Genomic DNA, 19,370 nt, shown 5'->3' with positions numbered 1-19,370 from the left:
ATAATCTATAATATGTATTTATTATATATTTACTATATAATATTGAATTCAATTGAATTGAATCCCTTACTGCTTAAAGAAAATGAAATTTCAGGGATGGTGGAATTGGGAGAGAAAATGACGGAGCTTCTTCATCTGTACAATGAGGGGTTAACCTAATGACCTCTATATATGATCCCTAAATTGAAGACCCTAGGATGTCAATGGTATTTTTTTTTTAGCTGAGGCAACTGGGGTTAAATGACTTGCCCAGCTAGGAAGTGGTAAGTGTCTGAGAATAGATTTGAACTCAGGTCTTCCTGACTTCAGGGCTGCTGCCCTATCCACTGCACCACCTAATTACCCTCCTCCCCGCCCCCAATGGGATCTTTATATTTTCTCACATCTGTGCTTTTGGGGGCTGGGTTAGAAAGAAAAATCTCCCTGTGGCTCTCAGAAGTAAATTCATAAAAATAACTGTTATTTGGATCGCATTTTGAGCTTTTCAAAAAGCTTTCCTTATAATATTTCATGTAATGCTTACTTGACTCTAGGAGGTAAGTGTTATTATGAGTCTCATTTTTATAGATGATAAAATGATTCCTTTCATGTATAGGATGATGTCCCTTCCAGTTCTCACATTTTGTGATTCTGTGAAATATGTGTTCAAAGAGAAGGTGAGTGACTTCGCTGTTAAGAGTTGAAAGTGACTTAAATAAGTCAGAACTCTACCCACTACCCCATCCCATTTCTGCTGACGGACAGGAAGGCTATGGATTTGGCCCAGTTATAGGTTTTGAGATTAATGTGTCCCCTAAATCACTTTGCATTGTAGGGGAATTTGATAAGTTACATGGCTTTGATGCTATAATCCCAGAGTGACGCTCTCATCATTTATTTATTATAAACAATGGGCTTATTAGCTACAACATGGGTATAGAAAAATAAGCAAGGTGGCTGGGCAGTGCAGTAGATAGAACATTGGGCTTTTTTTTTTTTTTTAATAGACCTCTTGAAATTATCCATGGGCTCCAGGATGAAAAGTCCTGTTTTAATAAATAAGTATTTATCAAGCACCTACTATGTGCCAGGCTCTGTGCTAGATGCTAGAGGTTCAAATATAAAGAATGAAACAATGTCTACTCTTATGGAGCTTTCAGGACCTTTTCTTCATACAGCCCAATTCAGCAAACATTAACAGAACACTTCCTATGGGCTAGGTACCACAGTAGTCACTATTGTGACAAAAAGGAGGCAGTCCCTCTAGGAACTTCATCTTCCTGAGTTCAAATCTGACCTCAGATGCCTATTACCTCTGTGATTGGGCAAAAAAACCATCATTTTAACCTTTTGACTCTGTTTCCCCATATGTAAAATGAGCTGGGGAAAAATGGTAAATCACTGCGGTATCTTTGCCAAGAAAACCTCAAACGGGGTCACAAAGAGTTGGATCTGACTGAACAACAACAAAATTGAAAGAAAAATCTTTTCGACTTTTCACTGGACTTATCTCTAATCTTAAGCTGCCCCAGGAGGGAAGTCTGGGTAGATTTAATGAGTCCTTATCATATTCTATCAGCAGTAGCAGGAAGTGCTGTGATTTGGTCTAAATTTCTTGCCTGTAATAAAACATCAATGTCTGTCCATACCCTGAAGCTTTGCTCAAAGACTTTCCTCTGAAGTCATGCTGGGGCCTGTCTTCCAGGTAAGACCATCTCTTAATGAGCTGTTTTCAATCCTTTGGCAACAAACCCTCTTGGACGGGGTCCAAGGTGGACCCATCCATCTTAAACTCTGCTGCAGAGAGAATGAAATAGAGGATTTAGGGCCAGGAGGAACAATTGCATCATAAGATTCAGAAGTGGGTGAGGTCTTTAGAGCTCACCCGGGCCAGCTATCCCACATCCTGGTACCCAGGGAGGGAGAGGGAGCGCAGCTCACCAGCAGCATGGACTCAGCCTCGAGCTGGGCCCTGGGGGTTAAAGATGGCGGAGTCACAGAGGAGCCAGCTGGTCGCCTTCTAGGGCCAGAGAATGCTTGCATTGGGAAGCCAATCGAGATGAGGAGTAGAAGCAGGGTGGGGCTGAATAGGACGAGGGTCGAGGGAACCACAGATTTGGCCCTGGAAGGGTCCTCAGATTTAACAGATGAGGAATCTGAGGTCCGGAGGGGTGAGTGACCTGGTCAGGGACACATAGGTAATACACACCAGAGGCCAGGCCCTAAGAGATGATCTAATCTGACCCTTTCATTTACACAAGAGGACCTGAGGTCTATGAAGCCCTTCTGGGTGGGACTGTAACTCCCCTCTGCTAACAGGTGATTGAGGTTACTCTGTAATTAGTAGCCTTGGAGAGCTGTCCAGACACCCAGGTCAAGGCCCTCCCGCAGTTAGGGACATGGGTTCACCGATGGGAATTCTTGCCAGGACACGGAGTGCCTCTGAGTCAGGACTTACCATGGGTGCTCTGGGATCCCAGGAGGCAAGGAGGGGCTTGGCACATAGTAGGTAAATACTGATTAAAACAAGACTTTTCATCCTGGAGTCCATGGATAATTTCAAGAGGTCTATGAAAAAAAATAACATTTTCTTTGTTTCTTTTTTTCTTCCTTCCCTCCTTCCTATCTTCCTCTTTTTTCTTTTGATCTTTTTTTTCCTCTTCCTTCCTCTCTCTTTTTCTCTCTCTCTCTCTTTCTTTCTTTCTTTCTTTCCTTCCTTCCTTCTTTCCTTCCCTCCTTCCCTTCCCCTTTTCCTTTCTTCCTTCTCCTTCCTTCCTTCCTTCCTTCCTTCCTTCCTTCCTTCCTTCCTTCCTTCCTTCCTTCCTTCCTTTCTCCTTTCCTTCCTTCCTCCCTTCCTTCCCCTTTTCCCTCCTTCCCTCCCTCCCTCCTTCCTTCCTTCTCTCCTTTCCTTCTTCCTTCCTTCCTTTCTTCTTTTCTTCCTTCCTTCCTTCCTTCCTTCTTTCCTTCCTTCCTTCCTTCCTTCCTTCCTTCCTTCCTTCCTTCCTTCCTTCCTTCCTTCCTTCCTTCCTTCCTTCCTTCCTTCCTTCCTTCTTTCCTTCTATCCTTTCCTTCTTCCCTCCTTCTTTCCTTCCTTCTTTTCTTCTTTCCTTCCTTCTCTTCTTCCTTCCTTCCTTCTTCCTTCCTTCCTTCCTTCCTTCCTTCTTTCCTTCTCTCCTTTCCTTCTTCCCTCCTTCTTTCCTTCCTTCCTTCCTTCCTTCCTTCCTTCCTTCCTTCCTTCCTTCCTTCCCAGAAATAAGAAATCATCTGCCCAAGATCACATAGATAGGATTATAGAATCGAATGGATAATAGAGGCTTTTGAGTCTGTTTGACAGATGAGTAAACTGAGGCCCAGAGAGGTTCAATGATTTGTCCTACATCACCCAGGGTAGAAAGCAGTAGAACTGAGATTCAAATCAGGATCCTCAGACTCTCAGGGCTATCTGCTTTCCTTTGCCTCAGCTTTCCATCTCTTCCTTGGGAAATCTGCCATAAACTCCAGGAACCAATGAAAGGTAAACTTGTTTCCAAATAAACAGCCCAGGCACTGTGAGCCAGCCTCAGGCACCTCTGTTAATTCTCTATTCATGCTGGCTGATTGACTTTTCAAATTCAGAGCTAAACTTAGAGACTTGTCCTTCCTGGGGGTACTAATAATATGATTGCCTGTTCAGTAATGAGAGATTCCGTTCTGTATGATTGCAGGGTGGGTGTGTATGCACTTCTTTTTATCTGCAGGAAGTTGAAAATTGACTCTGTTATTATTATTATTTTTAAGGGTTGACAAGCCAGGCCTTCGCACCCGCTTCTGCTTGGGGAGATTGGCTTCCAAGGCACTGGGGGATGGAATGGGGTGAGGGCGTGGAAAGCTGTCAGTGATTCTCCATCCTGTTTCCCAGAAAAGATTTTTTGAATTTGGGTTCATGGGGGGTGGGGTTGGAGTGGGGAACTGCATGTTCTTGAGCTCTCTTGTTCCAAGGAGCAAATGGAGTGATGGTGGAACTTTCCACTTTGTGTCTGATGGGGATGTTTGGCAAATACTTCTCAGTGGCTTTGTGTTTCAGATACCCTGTCTCTTGGTCTTTCTTTCTGGACCATTTATCCATTTTATTAATTAGGCCAGCAGATTATTAATAAAAGAATGGTTATTATAAAAATAAAAATTAAAAGTTTTTTTTTTTTGGACTTCTCTCTTAGACCCAAGACCCCTAATGTCAGGGGTCAGAGTTTATATGCTCTTAGAAGAGGAAGTGTTTTTTGAGGGGTGGCAATCAGCTAATATTGGTTAATACAGAGATGCGTGGGAGATAGTAAAAGGAAGGTCTTGGGGTATGTGACTTGGCCAAAGCCACATCGATTTCCATATCATCTGTCTTAATGTCACCTTTCCCCAGACCTGTCTGAGCCAACACAATGGATCTCTTGATCTTAAGACCCAACTGCAGTGACCCGGAGGAGAGAGCGAGGTTGATGACTTTGCACAGCCCTGCTCAATTAAAACCAATTGACTGGCAAGTTGAGACATCAGCAGGTTAAAACATCACTCTGATGATGTCATTGGCTCAGCAAAGACCCTTCTGTGTGGGAGAAGGTAGGAGGCAGCCCTGTGGAAGGGAAACAGTCTGGGGTTTGGAAAGGAACTGGATTCAAATCCTGTCTCACACGCTTACCATCTTTGTGGCAAGTTTCTGACTCAGTTTCCTTATTTGTAAAAAGAAGGGGTTGGAACGGAGGACCTAGAAAGGAGATCCTGGCTGTGAATTAGTAGTGTGGAGAGTCTTGGGCCAGATGCCAGAAAGTCTGGTTCCTCGGCATGGCTCGGGCGCTGATTGTCTGGGTCACTCAGCCTGGGTTTCCTCATCTGACCTGGTCCAGTTCCAGAACTGAAGAAATCCCTCTTCCTCTCTCTGTTCCTATCCTTTCCTATCAAACACAGTTCCTTGGAACAATAGCATGGAACAACACAAAAAAACCCTTCTCTCTTGAGACCCTTAAGTGGCAACTTGGTTGGTCCTCCAGAATGGACCAGATGTCAGACTCTGAATATTGGGGGGACCTAGGGTCACAGACCCAGAGCTAGAAGGGAACTTGGGACATATCTAGTCTCCATTTGGGGAATTGGGGCGCAGGAAGGAAGTGACTTGTTTAAGGTTACACAGATAGGGAGGACAAGAGGCAGGATTTGTTCCTTTCACTGTTCCCAGCCTTCTAAGCCTTAATGCTCTACATCTGTGTCAATGGGGATAGAGCAGGAAGGGCAGAGGTTACAGAAGCCCCACTTGGAACGTTGTGCTTTTTAATTATGGATAGTTATCAGGGAGGTTCATGGCCATCCATACCATCCACCCCCTACATCCCTCAGTAAAGTGTAAGCTCCTTGAGGATGGGGATTGTTTTATTCGTTTATATTGCCAGCTCATAGTCACGGCCTTGCATGTCTTGCCATTTTCTTTTTGGTGGTGGCCACGGTAGGTCTGGATCTGTAATGTCATCCGTGTAAGAAACTTCCAGTTTGGAAACTCTCTCCGTTGTCTGCAACCTTCAGATTCAGAGAATAGAGGCCTTTCCCCCAATCCCAGAGGTCCCATGACTCGATTAAGGTCCTTTAATCTTATTCCCATTATTTGACAAATAAGGCAACTGAGGCCCAGTGAGACGAAGTGACTTTCAAATTTTGTTAGGTAGCAGGGTTAGAGTTTAAACTAAAGTTTCAGGAATTGCCCTGAGGGGTCAAATTCAAGGTTATCAAACTAGAATGAATGAAATTGAACCTAAGTACTCTTGGGTCCTGGGACCATAGAACTGAAAGGGCCCTCAGTGGACATTTAGTCTGGTCCTCCTTCTTTGACAAATAAGGCAACTGAGGCCCAGTGAAATGAAGTAGCTTATTTAAAGTTTGTTAGGTAGAAGGATCAGAATTAGACATGTTTGTAGAAGCAAAGATTTAGAGCTGGAATGAGGAGCCATCTTCAGTGTCATCATTGTGTGAAATGAAGCTGAGGTCTTCTTGGGCCTTGGAAGCATTGGAAGGGACCTCGCAGGCCTTCATTGGCAGATGAGCAAACTGAGACCCAGAAAAGAGATCAGCCTTGCTCATGGGCATCCAAGTACCAAGCAGAAGAGCCAAAATTCAAATTCATCTTCCCCTCGAAAGGCAGCTCTGCCCACTCTACCACTCGGTCCCAATGTCAAGGCTGGTCTCTCTCCTGCACACAGTAAGCATCCAATGGATGTTTGTTGAGTTGAATTGGAATTAATTACAAATGAATTGGAACATAACAGGGATCAGGGTTAGCCCATGACACTAGGGGGCCCTGTCATACAGATTATAGAACTCGGTGACTTAAGCTTGGAGAAACTGGTAATCAAAAAGTTTAAATACCACCTCTCTACTCCAGCCATTGCTCTCCTTTCATGTGGAAGGGATTGACAATTTATCTTTGAAAAATAAACAAAGCAGCTCCTTTTCCCAAGAGATTTTTAGAGAAATAAATCACCTCCCTTGTTTTTTCCTGGGGCCCAATCTAAACTGTCCCGGTTCAGCTCACCCACATTTCCCTAGAGTTCTTTGTCTGGGAGCAGTTGGGATGTTCCCAAAGGCCCCGCATCTACCACCTCCCCATGCTTGCCTTTCTGTTGATGCTCATTTCTTTTGTAGCTCCTTGAAGGCAAGGAAAATTTTGACTTTTTTGTAGTTTTTTTTTTTTTTGGGGGGGGAGGGATATCCCTACTAGCATTTAGCAGAGTTCATATCACATGGCACAGAACAGTAAGCTCTTGATTAAAATTTGCTGATTGGTTGACCGTGTAATCAAATCAATGTGGCCATCTGTTACAGAAAAGATGGATCAATAATTCCCCTACTCTCCAACTTAAAGCTCCCTTCCTCGGCTACTTCTTCCTTTCTGTGCTTTCTTTCTGTATACTCAAGGGCAGAGCCTGTTTAATTTTACTATATCTTCAGCATCTACCTTGCACCAGGCTCTCCACATGCATGGATCCATCCCTCCGCCATCTTGTATCTGGATTAGGGCAACAGATGTCAATTGTTTTTCCTGCCTCGTCTCTCCCCATTATGGTCACCCTCGGTGCAGCTATCAGTGATCTTCCTAAAGCATAGCCACGATCACATCACCCCCCAAATCATTAAATGCCAGTGTTTCTCCATTTCCTCCTGGATCAGGATCCCAAAAGTCTTAGTGAAGTTTTCAGGATGGTCCATCATATAAAAAACCCTCCAATGGACTCTTAAAAATTTTTTTTTCTTTTTCTTTTTTCTTTTTTTTTGGTGAGGTGACTGGGGCTAAGTGACTTGCCTAGGATCACACAGCTAGTAATTGTTAAGCATCTGAGTCTGGATTTGAATTCAGGGCCAGTGCTCTATCTACTGTGCCATCTAACTTCCTCTAATTGACTCTTAATCACTTTGGATCCCAGCTTTTTCCACCTCTCCAGTCTCCTTATACTTCCTACTCTTCTCCACATAGCCCATGTTCCAGGGACACTGGATTTCTCACGGTTCCTTGCCTTTTCCTCGACTTCCCTTCCTCCTCACTTCCTTCAAGAATCCGTTCCAATCCCACCTTCTGCAGGAGGCCTTGACTGTTCCACCCACCCAGGCCCTCTCAGTTTCCCTCTCCTTTATCCTGAATAGCTCTTGCCTATACATAGCCATTTGTTTGTGGTGGGCTCCTGGATGCCATGGACCATTTTTTGGCCTTTCTTTGAATCCTCAAGGCTCAGGACAGAGTAACTGGCACGTAATAAATGCTTAATAATTAATTACTATTAATAATTATATATAACAAAATTTTTTTAAATTTAAAATTTAAATTTTTTAAAAAATAAAAATCAATGATTAATAATAATAAATAATTAAAAATTAAAAATAATGCTTAATAATTTAAAAATAAATTATACCTGTGCAAATGAGATGAAAGTGGATGGGACTGTGTCTGAAAGCCCTGGCACCTGAATAATGGAGGAAGGCTCTCTATTAGGTGTTGTGAGAGTTCAATTGGTATCAGTGTTCACTTCCCACAGGGTTTTAAGGGACAACAGGATTTTTGTTTTGTTTTTGTTTTTGTTTTTGTTTTTGTTTTTGTTTTTGTTTTTGTTTTTTTGGTAAGGGAGGATTGTCAAGTCTGTAACAAGACAAGGTCTACCTTGGAGTAGTTGCCCATCATACAAAAAAGATCACAGCATGGAAAAAAATCATATTTGCTTTAATGACAGAGAAAGCACACCAAGCTCGAACATGAACACCATTGGGGGCGGGGGGAGGGAGGGTTGCCATCACACAAGCCAAGGCGGAGCTGCTCTGCTCTAGCGTTGAACATTCAAGGACAGGAAGTGGCCAGGAGGGCTACGTCTCGGACATCTGCGAGGACACAGACTGACGCGGCGGGAGGCTTCCTGCCGGATCACGTGCTGTGGATCTTCCCTTGGGGTGGGCAGGAAACCGTTTGAGTTCTCCCCTTTGTGTCCAGAGGGAACCTGAGAGGCTTTCCGAGTGATCCACACCGATGTCTACCGATCGATTCCTAGCTGATAGGCTGATAATCCCTGGGAGTGGGAGCAGGAGCCCTGGGGGTGCCGGGAAGTGGAAATATGAAGCGGCCACTGACATCAAACATTCTGAGCGATGGACCCAAGAATTACCTCGCGGCAGAGGCGTGGGGGAAGGATTCCTGAAACAGATTCTGGGGGACGGCGGTAATTTCTGAAGAGCATGCTGGGAGAGAAGGAAGCTGATATCAAGATGTCGCCCCAAATGGTGAAGAGTCTTTGCTGCACTCATGTATATTTTAAAACAAGGATGTGTGAAAAGTTCTAAGAAGTTATTGTGGTCCCTCACCCATCTCTCTTGCTAGCTACTGACTTGCAAAGGGAACTGAGACCAAGCAGTAAATAAATGTCCACGACCGAGAGTCCTAGACCGTCCACTCGTGGGGTGCAATGGGAAATCATTCTATATTACATATTTAGTCATAACAAATAGTCTAACATAGTCACGCTCTCTGGTCGGTAGCAAAGTACTGATATCTTACTAGAATTGAAGAGAGCCCCGGGATAAATGCTAAATGCTCTCATGTCTCCCTCCCCAAGCCCCTTCCCACCCCCGACCCACCCTGGCTTCCCTCAAAATTCAATTTCTACCAATTTGATCCCATGGAAACCATCGATTGCACTACGGCGCTCCACCAGAAAAGGAACGGGCAGCATCGGCTGGACAAGCCGACGGCCCGGAGCGAGAGACGAGGTTGTCCCGTGGAATCCTTGGCAACTATGTAGCGTGGATATCGTGTGGGCCAGGTCCAGCCCCATGCAAAGGCTTCGGCCGGGCAGGAGGAGAGATGCTCCTTTGTTCGAACCCCAAATAACGATAGCATGCAGGATTGTTTCTTCAATGGCAGAACTGGAGGTGGTTGTTGGCAGTGTACCTCTTGTGTATCACTGTGGTTGGCGAGGCAAGATTAAATCGGCTGATAAACAACACCAGTGGAAATCTTGTCTATTGCACTGACACAGGGAGTACCTTTGACCTTTAAAAAAACAAGGAAAAATCCCAAACTTGGATCCTTATACACAATTCTGTTGAAAAGGAACTTTTAAGCTTTTTAGAAATATATTTTTAAACTACAAGGCTACTCCATTTCTTTTAATGAATGTATATTTTTTAAAAAGTCCCCACCCTTATAAATTTGCCTAGACTGTTCCTCACGATTTCCATCTTTCTAACTGTCTCTCGGGTGTGATGGACACTCACTAAACCTGCAACCACCAGTCTCTGGAAGTGCATCCGAGGATGCTCTTAGGGATGGGTACTGGACCATTCTTCATCAGGCTTCAGGAAGCCCAACCATCTCTACGTGGGTGTGTTTCCATCAGCGGTGCCCAGCACGAATGAGCGTGCTTCAAAGGATGTCCAAAGTGGGGTCACAGCTCCATGGTCCCCTCACTGGATTTCCAAATCAGGACCCAGTCACTAGCCAGCCATTAGCAGGATCTCCCCGGTGTCAGGAATGCACGAGAGCTGTACACAGTCACTGAGCCAGGAGGAGGCGGGGCAGCCGAGGAAGCCCCTGGGTCCAGACAAGAACATGCCGGTGGGAATCGTGTGTATTCATCGGAAGCTGACGCAGCCAGAGAACATGGAAGGTCCTTCGGGAGTGCCCTCTCGTCTCGGGGGTTTAGACGATAGAGCCTTTGGAAGAGGATAAGTGAATGGATTGTATCCTGATTGCCAACGTCCTCTGCAAGTCCTGGAGTACATCCTGACCTGATGCTTCCCCGTTTTTATCGTACAAAAGCTGCTTGAAGGCCTCGTTCTCAATGAGGACCATCATGTTCTTGAGGAAGTAGCCTTCGCAGTAGGTCGAGAGCTCCGTGACTCCAAGGAACTGGGGAAGGAGGAAAAGAAGGACATGAGCATGATACCTGTGTAAGCTGGGGCTGGAAAGACCTTGGGGGCTGTCTCTTCCAAACCCTCACTGTACAGATGGGGAAACTGAGACCTTGGAAGGGGGAGGGATTTATAGAAGCAACAAGTCTGGTTCTTTGAGAGACCTTGGGGTCCTTCCAAACATTTCAGTTTACAGATGGGGAAACTGAGACCTAGAGAAACAACATGACTTGCTCAAGATCATGAAGATAATAAGTCAAAAGGTAGGATTTGAATCTAGCTCCTCTGACTGCTGAGCTTGATTCTCACTGTGCCAGCTCTCTGCTGACCCACTGTAGTGTGCCCTGCTGCATGTCCTCAGGTATGGCCTATCCTTGGATTAAAAAATAGCAAATGCCCAGAGCCACTCACATTATTTAGAATGCAAGATGGCCATGACCTGTGTAGTTGGGATCAGGCAGAAATGGCGGGGATAGAGCCTAAGGGTCAATGGGCAGGGGATAAAATTGGCGAGTAAAACAGAAGCTTCCTGAGGTCAAGTTTGCTCTCACATTTGCTTTTATAGAGCATCAAACTCTGTGCCTGGCACACAGTAGGCACTTAATAATAGTTGATTAAATGGATTAGTGATTAGTGATCTCCAGGGAGAGAAGAAAACTTTAGGATAATGACTTGAGGCAATGTGGTACTGAGTAAAGTATTAGATTTATAATTAGAGTCTGGGTTTAAAAGTGGCTCCATTAGATCATTATATACCTCAATAACAATACTGTTTGAGGATGTATTCTGATGGAAGTGCATCTCTTCGATAAAGAGAGCTTTAATTGATCAAAGATGGACAGAAGCAGCTACACCCAGAGAAAGAACGCTGGGAAATGACTATAAACTGCTTGCATTTTTGTTTTTCTTCCCAGGTTATTTCTACCTTCTGAATTCAATTCTCCCTGTGCAACAAGAAAACTGTTCGGTTCTGCACACATATATTGTATCTAGGATATACTGTAACCTATTCAACATGTAAAGGACTCTTGCCATCTGGGGGAGGGAGTGGAGGGAGGGAGGGGAAAAATCGGAACAGAAGTGAATGCAAGGGATAATGCTGTAAAAAATTACCCTGGCATGCGTTCTATCAATAAAAAGTTATTTAAAAAAAAAAGTGGCTCCATTGAAGGACTTGGGTAAACAGTTCCCTTTCCTGACCTCAGTTTCCTCATCTGTAAAACAAGGAGATTGAATCAGATGGATTTGGAGGCTCCTTCCAGCTCTATCTCGAGGATTTGAGTATCTTCCTGCCTCAGTTTCCCCATCTGTAATTAATATAAGATGATGGTTTCCAAGGTCCTTTCCAGCCCTGGTATAAGGGGCTTCTGGCTCTCTTCTGCCAAGATGTGGCGGAAATGAGGCGGGTACTTGCCAGCCTGGCCAGCGAGCTCAGTTACTCTGTAAAGCTGTACTTTGCTGTTAGGATTGGGCATCTTCCTCCTCCGGGCAGATGGGGTGAAGGCACGGAGGGTAAAGGTGGGGAGGAGACACTGAGATAGAACCATGATCCAAGAAAGAAGAAATCATTAATGACAAATTTATTATTTTTTTAAAGCGTATTGCTTCCTGGCCTAGATGGGAAGTGTGCCCATGACCTTGGCCTCCTTAGCACAGAACTGTAACCCACTGAGCTAACCATCTGTGAGCAAAAAGGATGTGTCATTTAGGACATAAAACCAGAAAGGTGCTCAGTGGTATTCTAATGGCTTGAATGAATTAGTACGACTATTAATTCAGCCCGCCCAAGAGGAGATTGGGCCCGAATAGACTCATAAACTGTGGAGTGAGAAGGGTCCGAGAGCCCGGCTAACACAAGCCCTTCACTGTGCAGGTGAGAGAAGGCAGCCAGAAAAAGGAAGAATGACCTTCTGAAGACTACTCAGCTAGTGGTGGAAGCAGAATTAGAATTCAGCTCCTATGACTCACAGCCTAGAGCTGCTTCCATTACTGGATCCATACTAAATCCACTATCTGCTAGATCCTTAAAAATATATAGAGTATTAAGAGAGAAGCAACTCTAGAGGCTATCCAGTCCAGCCCTTTCTCCAACCCAACTTCTTGTAAAGCTACCGAACAAGAATTCGAACCCAGGGCATCATGTCTGGAGTCCAGAACACCTGACAAGTTGTCTAAGTCCAACTCCAGACATTTACCATTTGTGTGATCTGGGCAACTCAATTTCCATTCGTCTTTCTCAGTTTACTTTATTGTAAAATGGGGTTAATAACAGCACCTACCTCCCAAGGAAGTTGTGAAAATTAAATGAGATAACATTTTTCAAGTGCTTTATTAACCATAAATGCTACAGTTTTAGTTTTATTATGTAATTAGTAAATTTCCTATATTTTGTTATTGTTTTGTTGTTTTAATCATGTCCAACTCTTCCTGATCTCATTTTGTGTATTTTTGTTTTCAGCAAAGATACTGGAGCCGTTGGCCATTTCCTTCTCCAACTCCTTTTACAGATAAGAAAAACTCTGAGGCAGACAGAGTTAAGTGACTTGCCCAGAGTGACAGTAAGTGTCTGAGGCTGGATTTGAACTTGGGAAGATGAATGTTTCTTATTCCAAGGCCAGTGCTCAACCACTATGGCGCCCCCTAGCCGCCTGTAAAGGACCCTATACAAATGTTAGCTCTCATCATTATTATTAATGGGATCCTGGTCTCCTTCTACTCCCGGTTCTCCTGCTGTTTCCGACCTCTGGCTCACTCCATTTGGGAGAAACATCTTTGCTTGCTTTTTTTGCAGGAGCGTGCTAAGAGCCAGCGCACACCAGAGAGCCAATTGTCAAATGTTCAGTGTGAGCATTTATTTCCATCTTGGAAATCCACAAACACAAGAAATCGGGACTCGAAGGATTATTTTATTCATTGTCTAGACTTAAGCAAGTGATGGAGAAAATGTTAATGGTGCAAGTTAACCCTAAAAATGGGTCACGCAGATATTTTCCTCACCCTCTTCCTGGAAAGCTGGTTGTTAAACATTTACCAACACACCCCTCCTCTTTTGTAAATAAAGAAAACGTGCTGAAAGATGCAGCTTCTCTAATTCTGGACGACTTGCCTGGAAAACCAGGATGGCTAAAACAAGCTCATCTTTGGCCTCCTCCTATATGGAAAGCAGTCACAAGGGCTCGCATTTAATATTGCCGGGGCCCCTTTTGACATTTGTATTTGTCTTCTCATATTTCCCAAGGTTCAGGGCCAAGGGCTGGTTCCCTTCCTCAGCCCATAGTCGTTATTAAACAGTTCTCCACTTGGAGAGCCATCTGCAGAAATGGAATCCCTGTGAAGCTGGATTATGGGGTGGTGAGGGAGGATTAATGGTACTGGGGGGACACAGGATGACCATCACATGGAAAAGTGCTGACTTTGGCACATCTCATTAGTAGTGAGATACTACACCTCTCAGCCTCAGTTTCCTCCTCTGTAAAATGGGGATGATAATAACTGTACTATTGATCTCATTGGATTGTAGTTTAATACACATTTTGTCCAAAATATCCTGCTGCTGTAAGAACTACGTAAAGTGGGAGGATTTTTCCATTGACAATGAATAAACTTGGCTTTCTTTCTTTCTTTCTTTCTTTCCTTCCTTCCTTCCTTCCTTCCTTCCTTCCTTCCTTCCTTCCTTCCTTCCTTCCTTCCTTCCTTCCTTCCTTCCTTCCTTCCTTCCTTCTTTCTTCTTTCTTTCTTTCTTTCTTTCTTTCTTTCTTTCTTTCTTTCTTTCTTTCTTTCTTTCTTTCTTTCTTTCTTTCTTTCTTTCTTTCTTTCTTTCTCTCCCTGTCTCTCTTTGCTTCTCTCTTTCTCTCTTTCGTTCTCTCTTTCCTTCCTTCCTTCCTTCCTTCCTTCCTTCCTTCCTTCCTTCCTTCCTTCCTTCCTTCCTTCCTTCCTTCCTTCCTTCCTTCCCTTCATTCCCTCCCTTCCTTTTCTCCCTCCTTCCTTATTTTAAGATATCTTGGGCTTATGGACTAGATTTCTTTTTTAAGGACCACATCTTCAACCCAAATCACTCTTCCTCTCATTGATTCACCAACAATAGGTCCCAGGTCCCAGGGCGTTTGTACAAACAAACCTTCTTTGTCTATGCTCTTTGCACCCAGGAAAGGGGCTGCGGGCATTACCTTGGCATGGTTGTATATATCTACACAGTTCTCCGTGTTGATCCCTTTTGCACAGATGATCTCACAATGCCGCTGCAAAGCTTCAAGCTGGAAAAACTTGGCAGCAGACAGGAGCTAAAATTAAAAAAAAATTTTACAAAAGGGAGGCTGTCAGTCAGGCTGCCTTGAATGGGACTGACTTTCACTGGATGTAAAAGAAACCTCAGTGTCATCTCCTATTCTTCCTTGGTCCTTGCTGCTCACATTTAATCAGCCTCATCTGTTGAGTCTTTCCTCGAAGCACCCATGCCCTCCCTTCTGTTCTTACAGCTACCATCTTAGTCCGGGTTTTAACAGCTTCCACTTGAACTATTTCCATAGCCTCCCAATAGATCTACTCACCTCCTTTCTTCCCTTCCCTTCTAATTCATCTGAAAACATCACCAAGACAATGCTTTGATCTTCTCGGTCCCGTACTCAGAAACCTTCAAGGATCCCTCCCTTTCTACCAACCTAAGTCCAAACAAATCCCTAAATCCTGCCATTCCACCCAGTTCAAAGACCCTCTCCTCTGTGACCCAACAGGATGCAATTATGTCTCCTCTCTGGAAATCCTCTTACTGAGTTGGGCTTTTCACACTCTGACTTATATTTTGGCTATTTCTGTACACCAGTGAGGTCAAATTTCCACTAGAAGTGGGTCCTTGTGGGTTAACACAAATGAACATTATCTACGTCGTGCTATGTTTTTATTTATTTTGTTAAACATTTCCCAATTATATTTTAATCTGGTTCAGGCTACACTTGGGGGTTTTGATGCTCACAGCCATGAGTTTCACACACACTCCCTCCCTACATATATGTAACATATATGTGTGTATATGTGTACGTATATGTCTATATATCCATAATGTACAGAAGTGTTACATATATTTTAGGTAATTAAATAATATAAACACAGTATACATACATACACTGATACACATATTCATACATCCATGTGTGTATCAGGGACCTCTCTTAAGAGAACATCTATGTTCCCATATGAAATCCCAAACCAAACACATTTGGAGAAGACTTCTTCCTGCACATCTCAATATACACATATTGTATGTCTCCTTCCCAGGAGCAAAATATTGGCCCAATGGCAACTCGGGCTTCTAGAAATCCCAGATGAAACTTCACAAACCTCCATTATCTCATTGTTCTTAATAAGAAGTGACTCTGGACCGCCATAGTAAAGATATTGCATGACCAGCTAGAAGAGAATAAAAAAAAGGAGGTTAATCCAAACCACAACATGATGGCCTAAGGAGGAACCACCCATTGCTTAGTAAAAGTTAATATGATCAAAGATGGGGCACCTAGAAAGGACTTAAAAGTTTTGCAGTATAACTCTCCCATTTTCTGACTAAGGAAACTGAAGACCATGAAGATTAAGTACCTAGTCCAACATCATCAGAGGTGAGATCTGAATCCAGTTTCTCTGACCCCAGAGTCAATATTTTCTCAAATGAACCACAATGCATTCTCAGGAAATCCTGGGCTTGGGATGGAAGCCAGTGTGGTATAATAGGATAGAGTCTTGGGCCTGGAGTCAGCAAAACCTGTTTCAAATTTGGACTCTCTCTCTTACTAGCTGTACGAAGATGGGGGAAGTCACTTAATATCTGCTAGCTTTACTTTTCTGTAAAATATGTATATGTATATATATTTTCTGTAGCACCAATCTTGCACAGTTGTAAGCATCAAATGAAATAATATTGGTAAAAAGTTTTTAGCACTGTGGTTGGGGTAATCATAAATGCTTATTCCTTCCTCTTTCTCTTCCCTATTCCAATCAGGAGATCTGAAAACAAATGGCCCAGTGATCCTATGTGACTATGATCGAGTTCTGTTCATTTTCTTTGGCCACTTTTCTTATCAGGAAAATGAGAGGTTTGGACTAGAGTAGAGGTTATTGTCTTGAATCTTTAAACTTTAAAAAAATATTTTGATAACATTTCAATCTAGATGATTTCCTTTGAAATCTTATATTATTTCATTTTATTGCACATTTAAGGACATTATTTTTAATAGTATTTTATGTTTCCAAATACACGCAAAGATAACTCTCAACATTCACCTTTGCATGTTCTAAATTTTTCTCTCTCTTCTACCCGCTCCCTTCTCCCTAAGACAGCAAGCAATCTGCTACAAGGAAATGTGCAATTTTTCAAAACGCATTTCCATATTTATCATGCTGCCCTCCAAAAGTCAGATCAAAAGGGAAAAAAAAAACCCCAAAAAGAAAAACAAACAAACAAACAGCAACAAGGAAAGTGAAAATACTATGTTTTGATCCACGTTATGTCCCCATAGTCCTTTCTCTGGATGCAGATGGCACTTTCCATCCAATTGAAATTGCTTTGAATTATCTAATTGTTAGAAAAAGCCACGTCTATCACAGTTGATATCTCATGATCTTGTTGTTAGTGTACAATGTTTTCTTGGTTCTGCATAAGCTTAGAACATTAGTTTGAGGAGGGCTCCATAAATTTCATAGATTCCAGAGGGGACTCAGGACACACACACACACACACACACACACACACACACACACACACACACAAATTCCTGTAGTTCCATCCAGACATAGGTTCTAGGAACTATGGATTAGACATCTAAGGTATCTTTGAGCCCATGAATTGCCAACGACTGGCCACCTGGGTGACCTTGCTCAGGTCATTCTACCACTCCGAGTCTCAGTTTTCCAATTTGTAAAAGTGAGGGGCTGGATTAAGTGTTCCAGTTTTAGATCCTGTTCCCTTTTGACAAACTAATTCCTTGTGTAGCTTAGAACAAAGTCTTTGCTTCCTCTGCCTAAACCTCTCTCTTCTCCTCTATAAAATGGGTAAGATCAGTCCAGGCATCCAAGTTCTCTTCCAGCTCTGTGATTCTATTTGATCTTTACTGATGGAACAAAGGGGAACCCAAAGTCAAGTGTTAATCATTCACATGCAATTCACTGAGAGTGCAACAACTGAAGAGGGAGAGAGGATGTATTAGTGTTGCAGACACGTTTCTCCTTCCTTTTCTTTTTTTGGACCCAATCAGGATGTGAAAGAAATAGAACTGAACTAGGAGTGAAACGTGCCTGGGTCCTAGTCCCAGTTCTTCCTCTTGACCTTGTCCCCTTCACTTTCCTTTTCTGTAAAATAGGAACGATAGATTATGTATTCTCCAAAGTCTCCTCCAGATCTGAAGTTGAACAATCTCTTTCTACTTCATGTCAATTTGGATCAACCAAAGGAACATTTAAGATGGTGGGTGGACACGAATAGACTCAGCATTTTGCCTCATCTTTCTGGGCTGATTTAGAAATCAATTGTAATGAGACAGCCTGATGGTACATATTTCTAATTATTTTTATGAAGTCCTGGGGAGACATTCATAATAATCTTCTCCATCTCATTGATAGACCAGTCCCTACACTGTCATGGGAAATGGATGCACTGCCAGAAAGAGCCGCCATTTCTGTCCTCTAGTCCCATGTAACTTTAGTTTGGGTGGGAATGGGGAGGAATATTTTCATCCCCATTTCACAGAAAGGAAAACTGAGTCCTAGAGATCATATGAACATAGATCATAGCTCTGGAGCTTGAAGGGACCTCGGAGGCCATCTAGTCCAGCCACCTTATTTTACAGATGAGGAAACTGAGATTCAGCAAAGTGAAGTGACATAGAATAATAAGATCATAGCATTATGGCCATTTACTCCAGCCTCTGAGTTTTCTGATGATGAAATGAGACTGAGAGAGAGGAGCTTGTCCAGAGACACACAGCAGACAAGTGCAAGAGGCAGAATTTGAAACCAGATCCTGTGACTCTAGAGCCAGTGATCTCTCCTCCAAACAAACCGAAAATCCAAGATTTCAATCTTTAGCTCTATGCACTATGAACTGTGGTAATGATCATGCATTTTGAGTCTGAGGTCATACAATAGTGAACTTGCTGGGTGACTTTGAGCAAATCATTAAGAACTGTACTAGCAAATCATGTAAGTCTTGTCTAGCTCCAACAGTTCATGTTTTCAGGACCTTCCCAGCTTTGGTGCCCTGTGTCCTACTGTCTTTTAGGCATTCACATTCTTACTTCTAAAATTCTCTGTCTGTGTTCTGAGGCCTGACATTTCATGTTCTAGAGTTCTTCATAGCTAACAGTTCTAAAATCAAGCCTGGATATGACATTCTTGTTCTAAGTGTCTTGTTCTTAGTTCTGATATCCCCTGATCTAAGTCCCTTCCTACTCTGACTGACCCTCCCAGCTCTGACCTTTACTGTTCTAAATTCTCTTTCCCAGCTCTGACATCCTCTGCCAGAACTCTGACATTCCTTACTCTAAGCTCCCTTCCAGCTCTGACATTCTCTGTTCCAAGGCCACTCCCAGCCCTGACATTTTATATTGTAAACTTCCTTCACTTCTTTAATGTTCTCTGTTCTGAGCCCCCTCCTCCCAGCTCTGACTTTCTTTGTTCTAAGCTTCCTCCCCAGAGTCTAAGCTCTGACATTCCCTGTTCTAAGGTTCCTTCCCAACTCTGATATTCTCTGTTCTAGATTTCCCTCAGCTCCAACATTGTCTGTTTTAAGGCCACTCTCAGCCTTGATATTGTATATTGTAAACTTCCTTCCCACCTTCAGTGTTCTTTGTTCTGAGTCCCCCACCCCACCCCAGCTCTGACATTATTTGTTCTAAGCTCCTTCTCAACTCTGACATTCCTTGTTCTAAGGTCCTCCCTGCTCTGCTCTTTACTATTCTAAATTCCCCATCCCAGCTCTGACATTCTCTGTTCTAGATATCCCT

General features: G+C 43.2%; 1 protein-coding gene across 1 annotated transcript in view; it reads right to left on the bottom strand.

Moving 5' to 3' along the window:
• Nucleotides 1-8,184: 8,184 nt before the first annotated feature.
• The window catches only part of ABTB3 (ankyrin repeat and BTB domain containing 3), a 329,205-nt gene continuing 318,019 nt past the window's right edge, over nucleotides 8,185-19,370 (bottom strand). Inside the window, 3 exon segments of the mRNA XM_051961527.1 lie at nucleotides 8,185-10,381; nucleotides 14,550-14,663; nucleotides 15,718-15,786. Of these exon segments, the coding sequence (XP_051817487.1) occupies nucleotides 10,172-10,381; nucleotides 14,550-14,663; nucleotides 15,718-15,786 (393 nt within the window). The 3' untranslated portion in view covers nucleotides 8,185-10,171.

This window comes from Antechinus flavipes, chromosome 5 (assembly GCF_016432865.1).
Source record: "Antechinus flavipes isolate AdamAnt ecotype Samford, QLD, Australia chromosome 5, AdamAnt_v2, whole genome shotgun sequence".
In the NCBI taxonomy this organism is placed as follows: Eukaryota; Metazoa; Chordata; class Mammalia; order Dasyuromorphia; family Dasyuridae; genus Antechinus; species Antechinus flavipes.
This window is presented reverse-complemented; position numbering and strand designations above follow the sequence as displayed.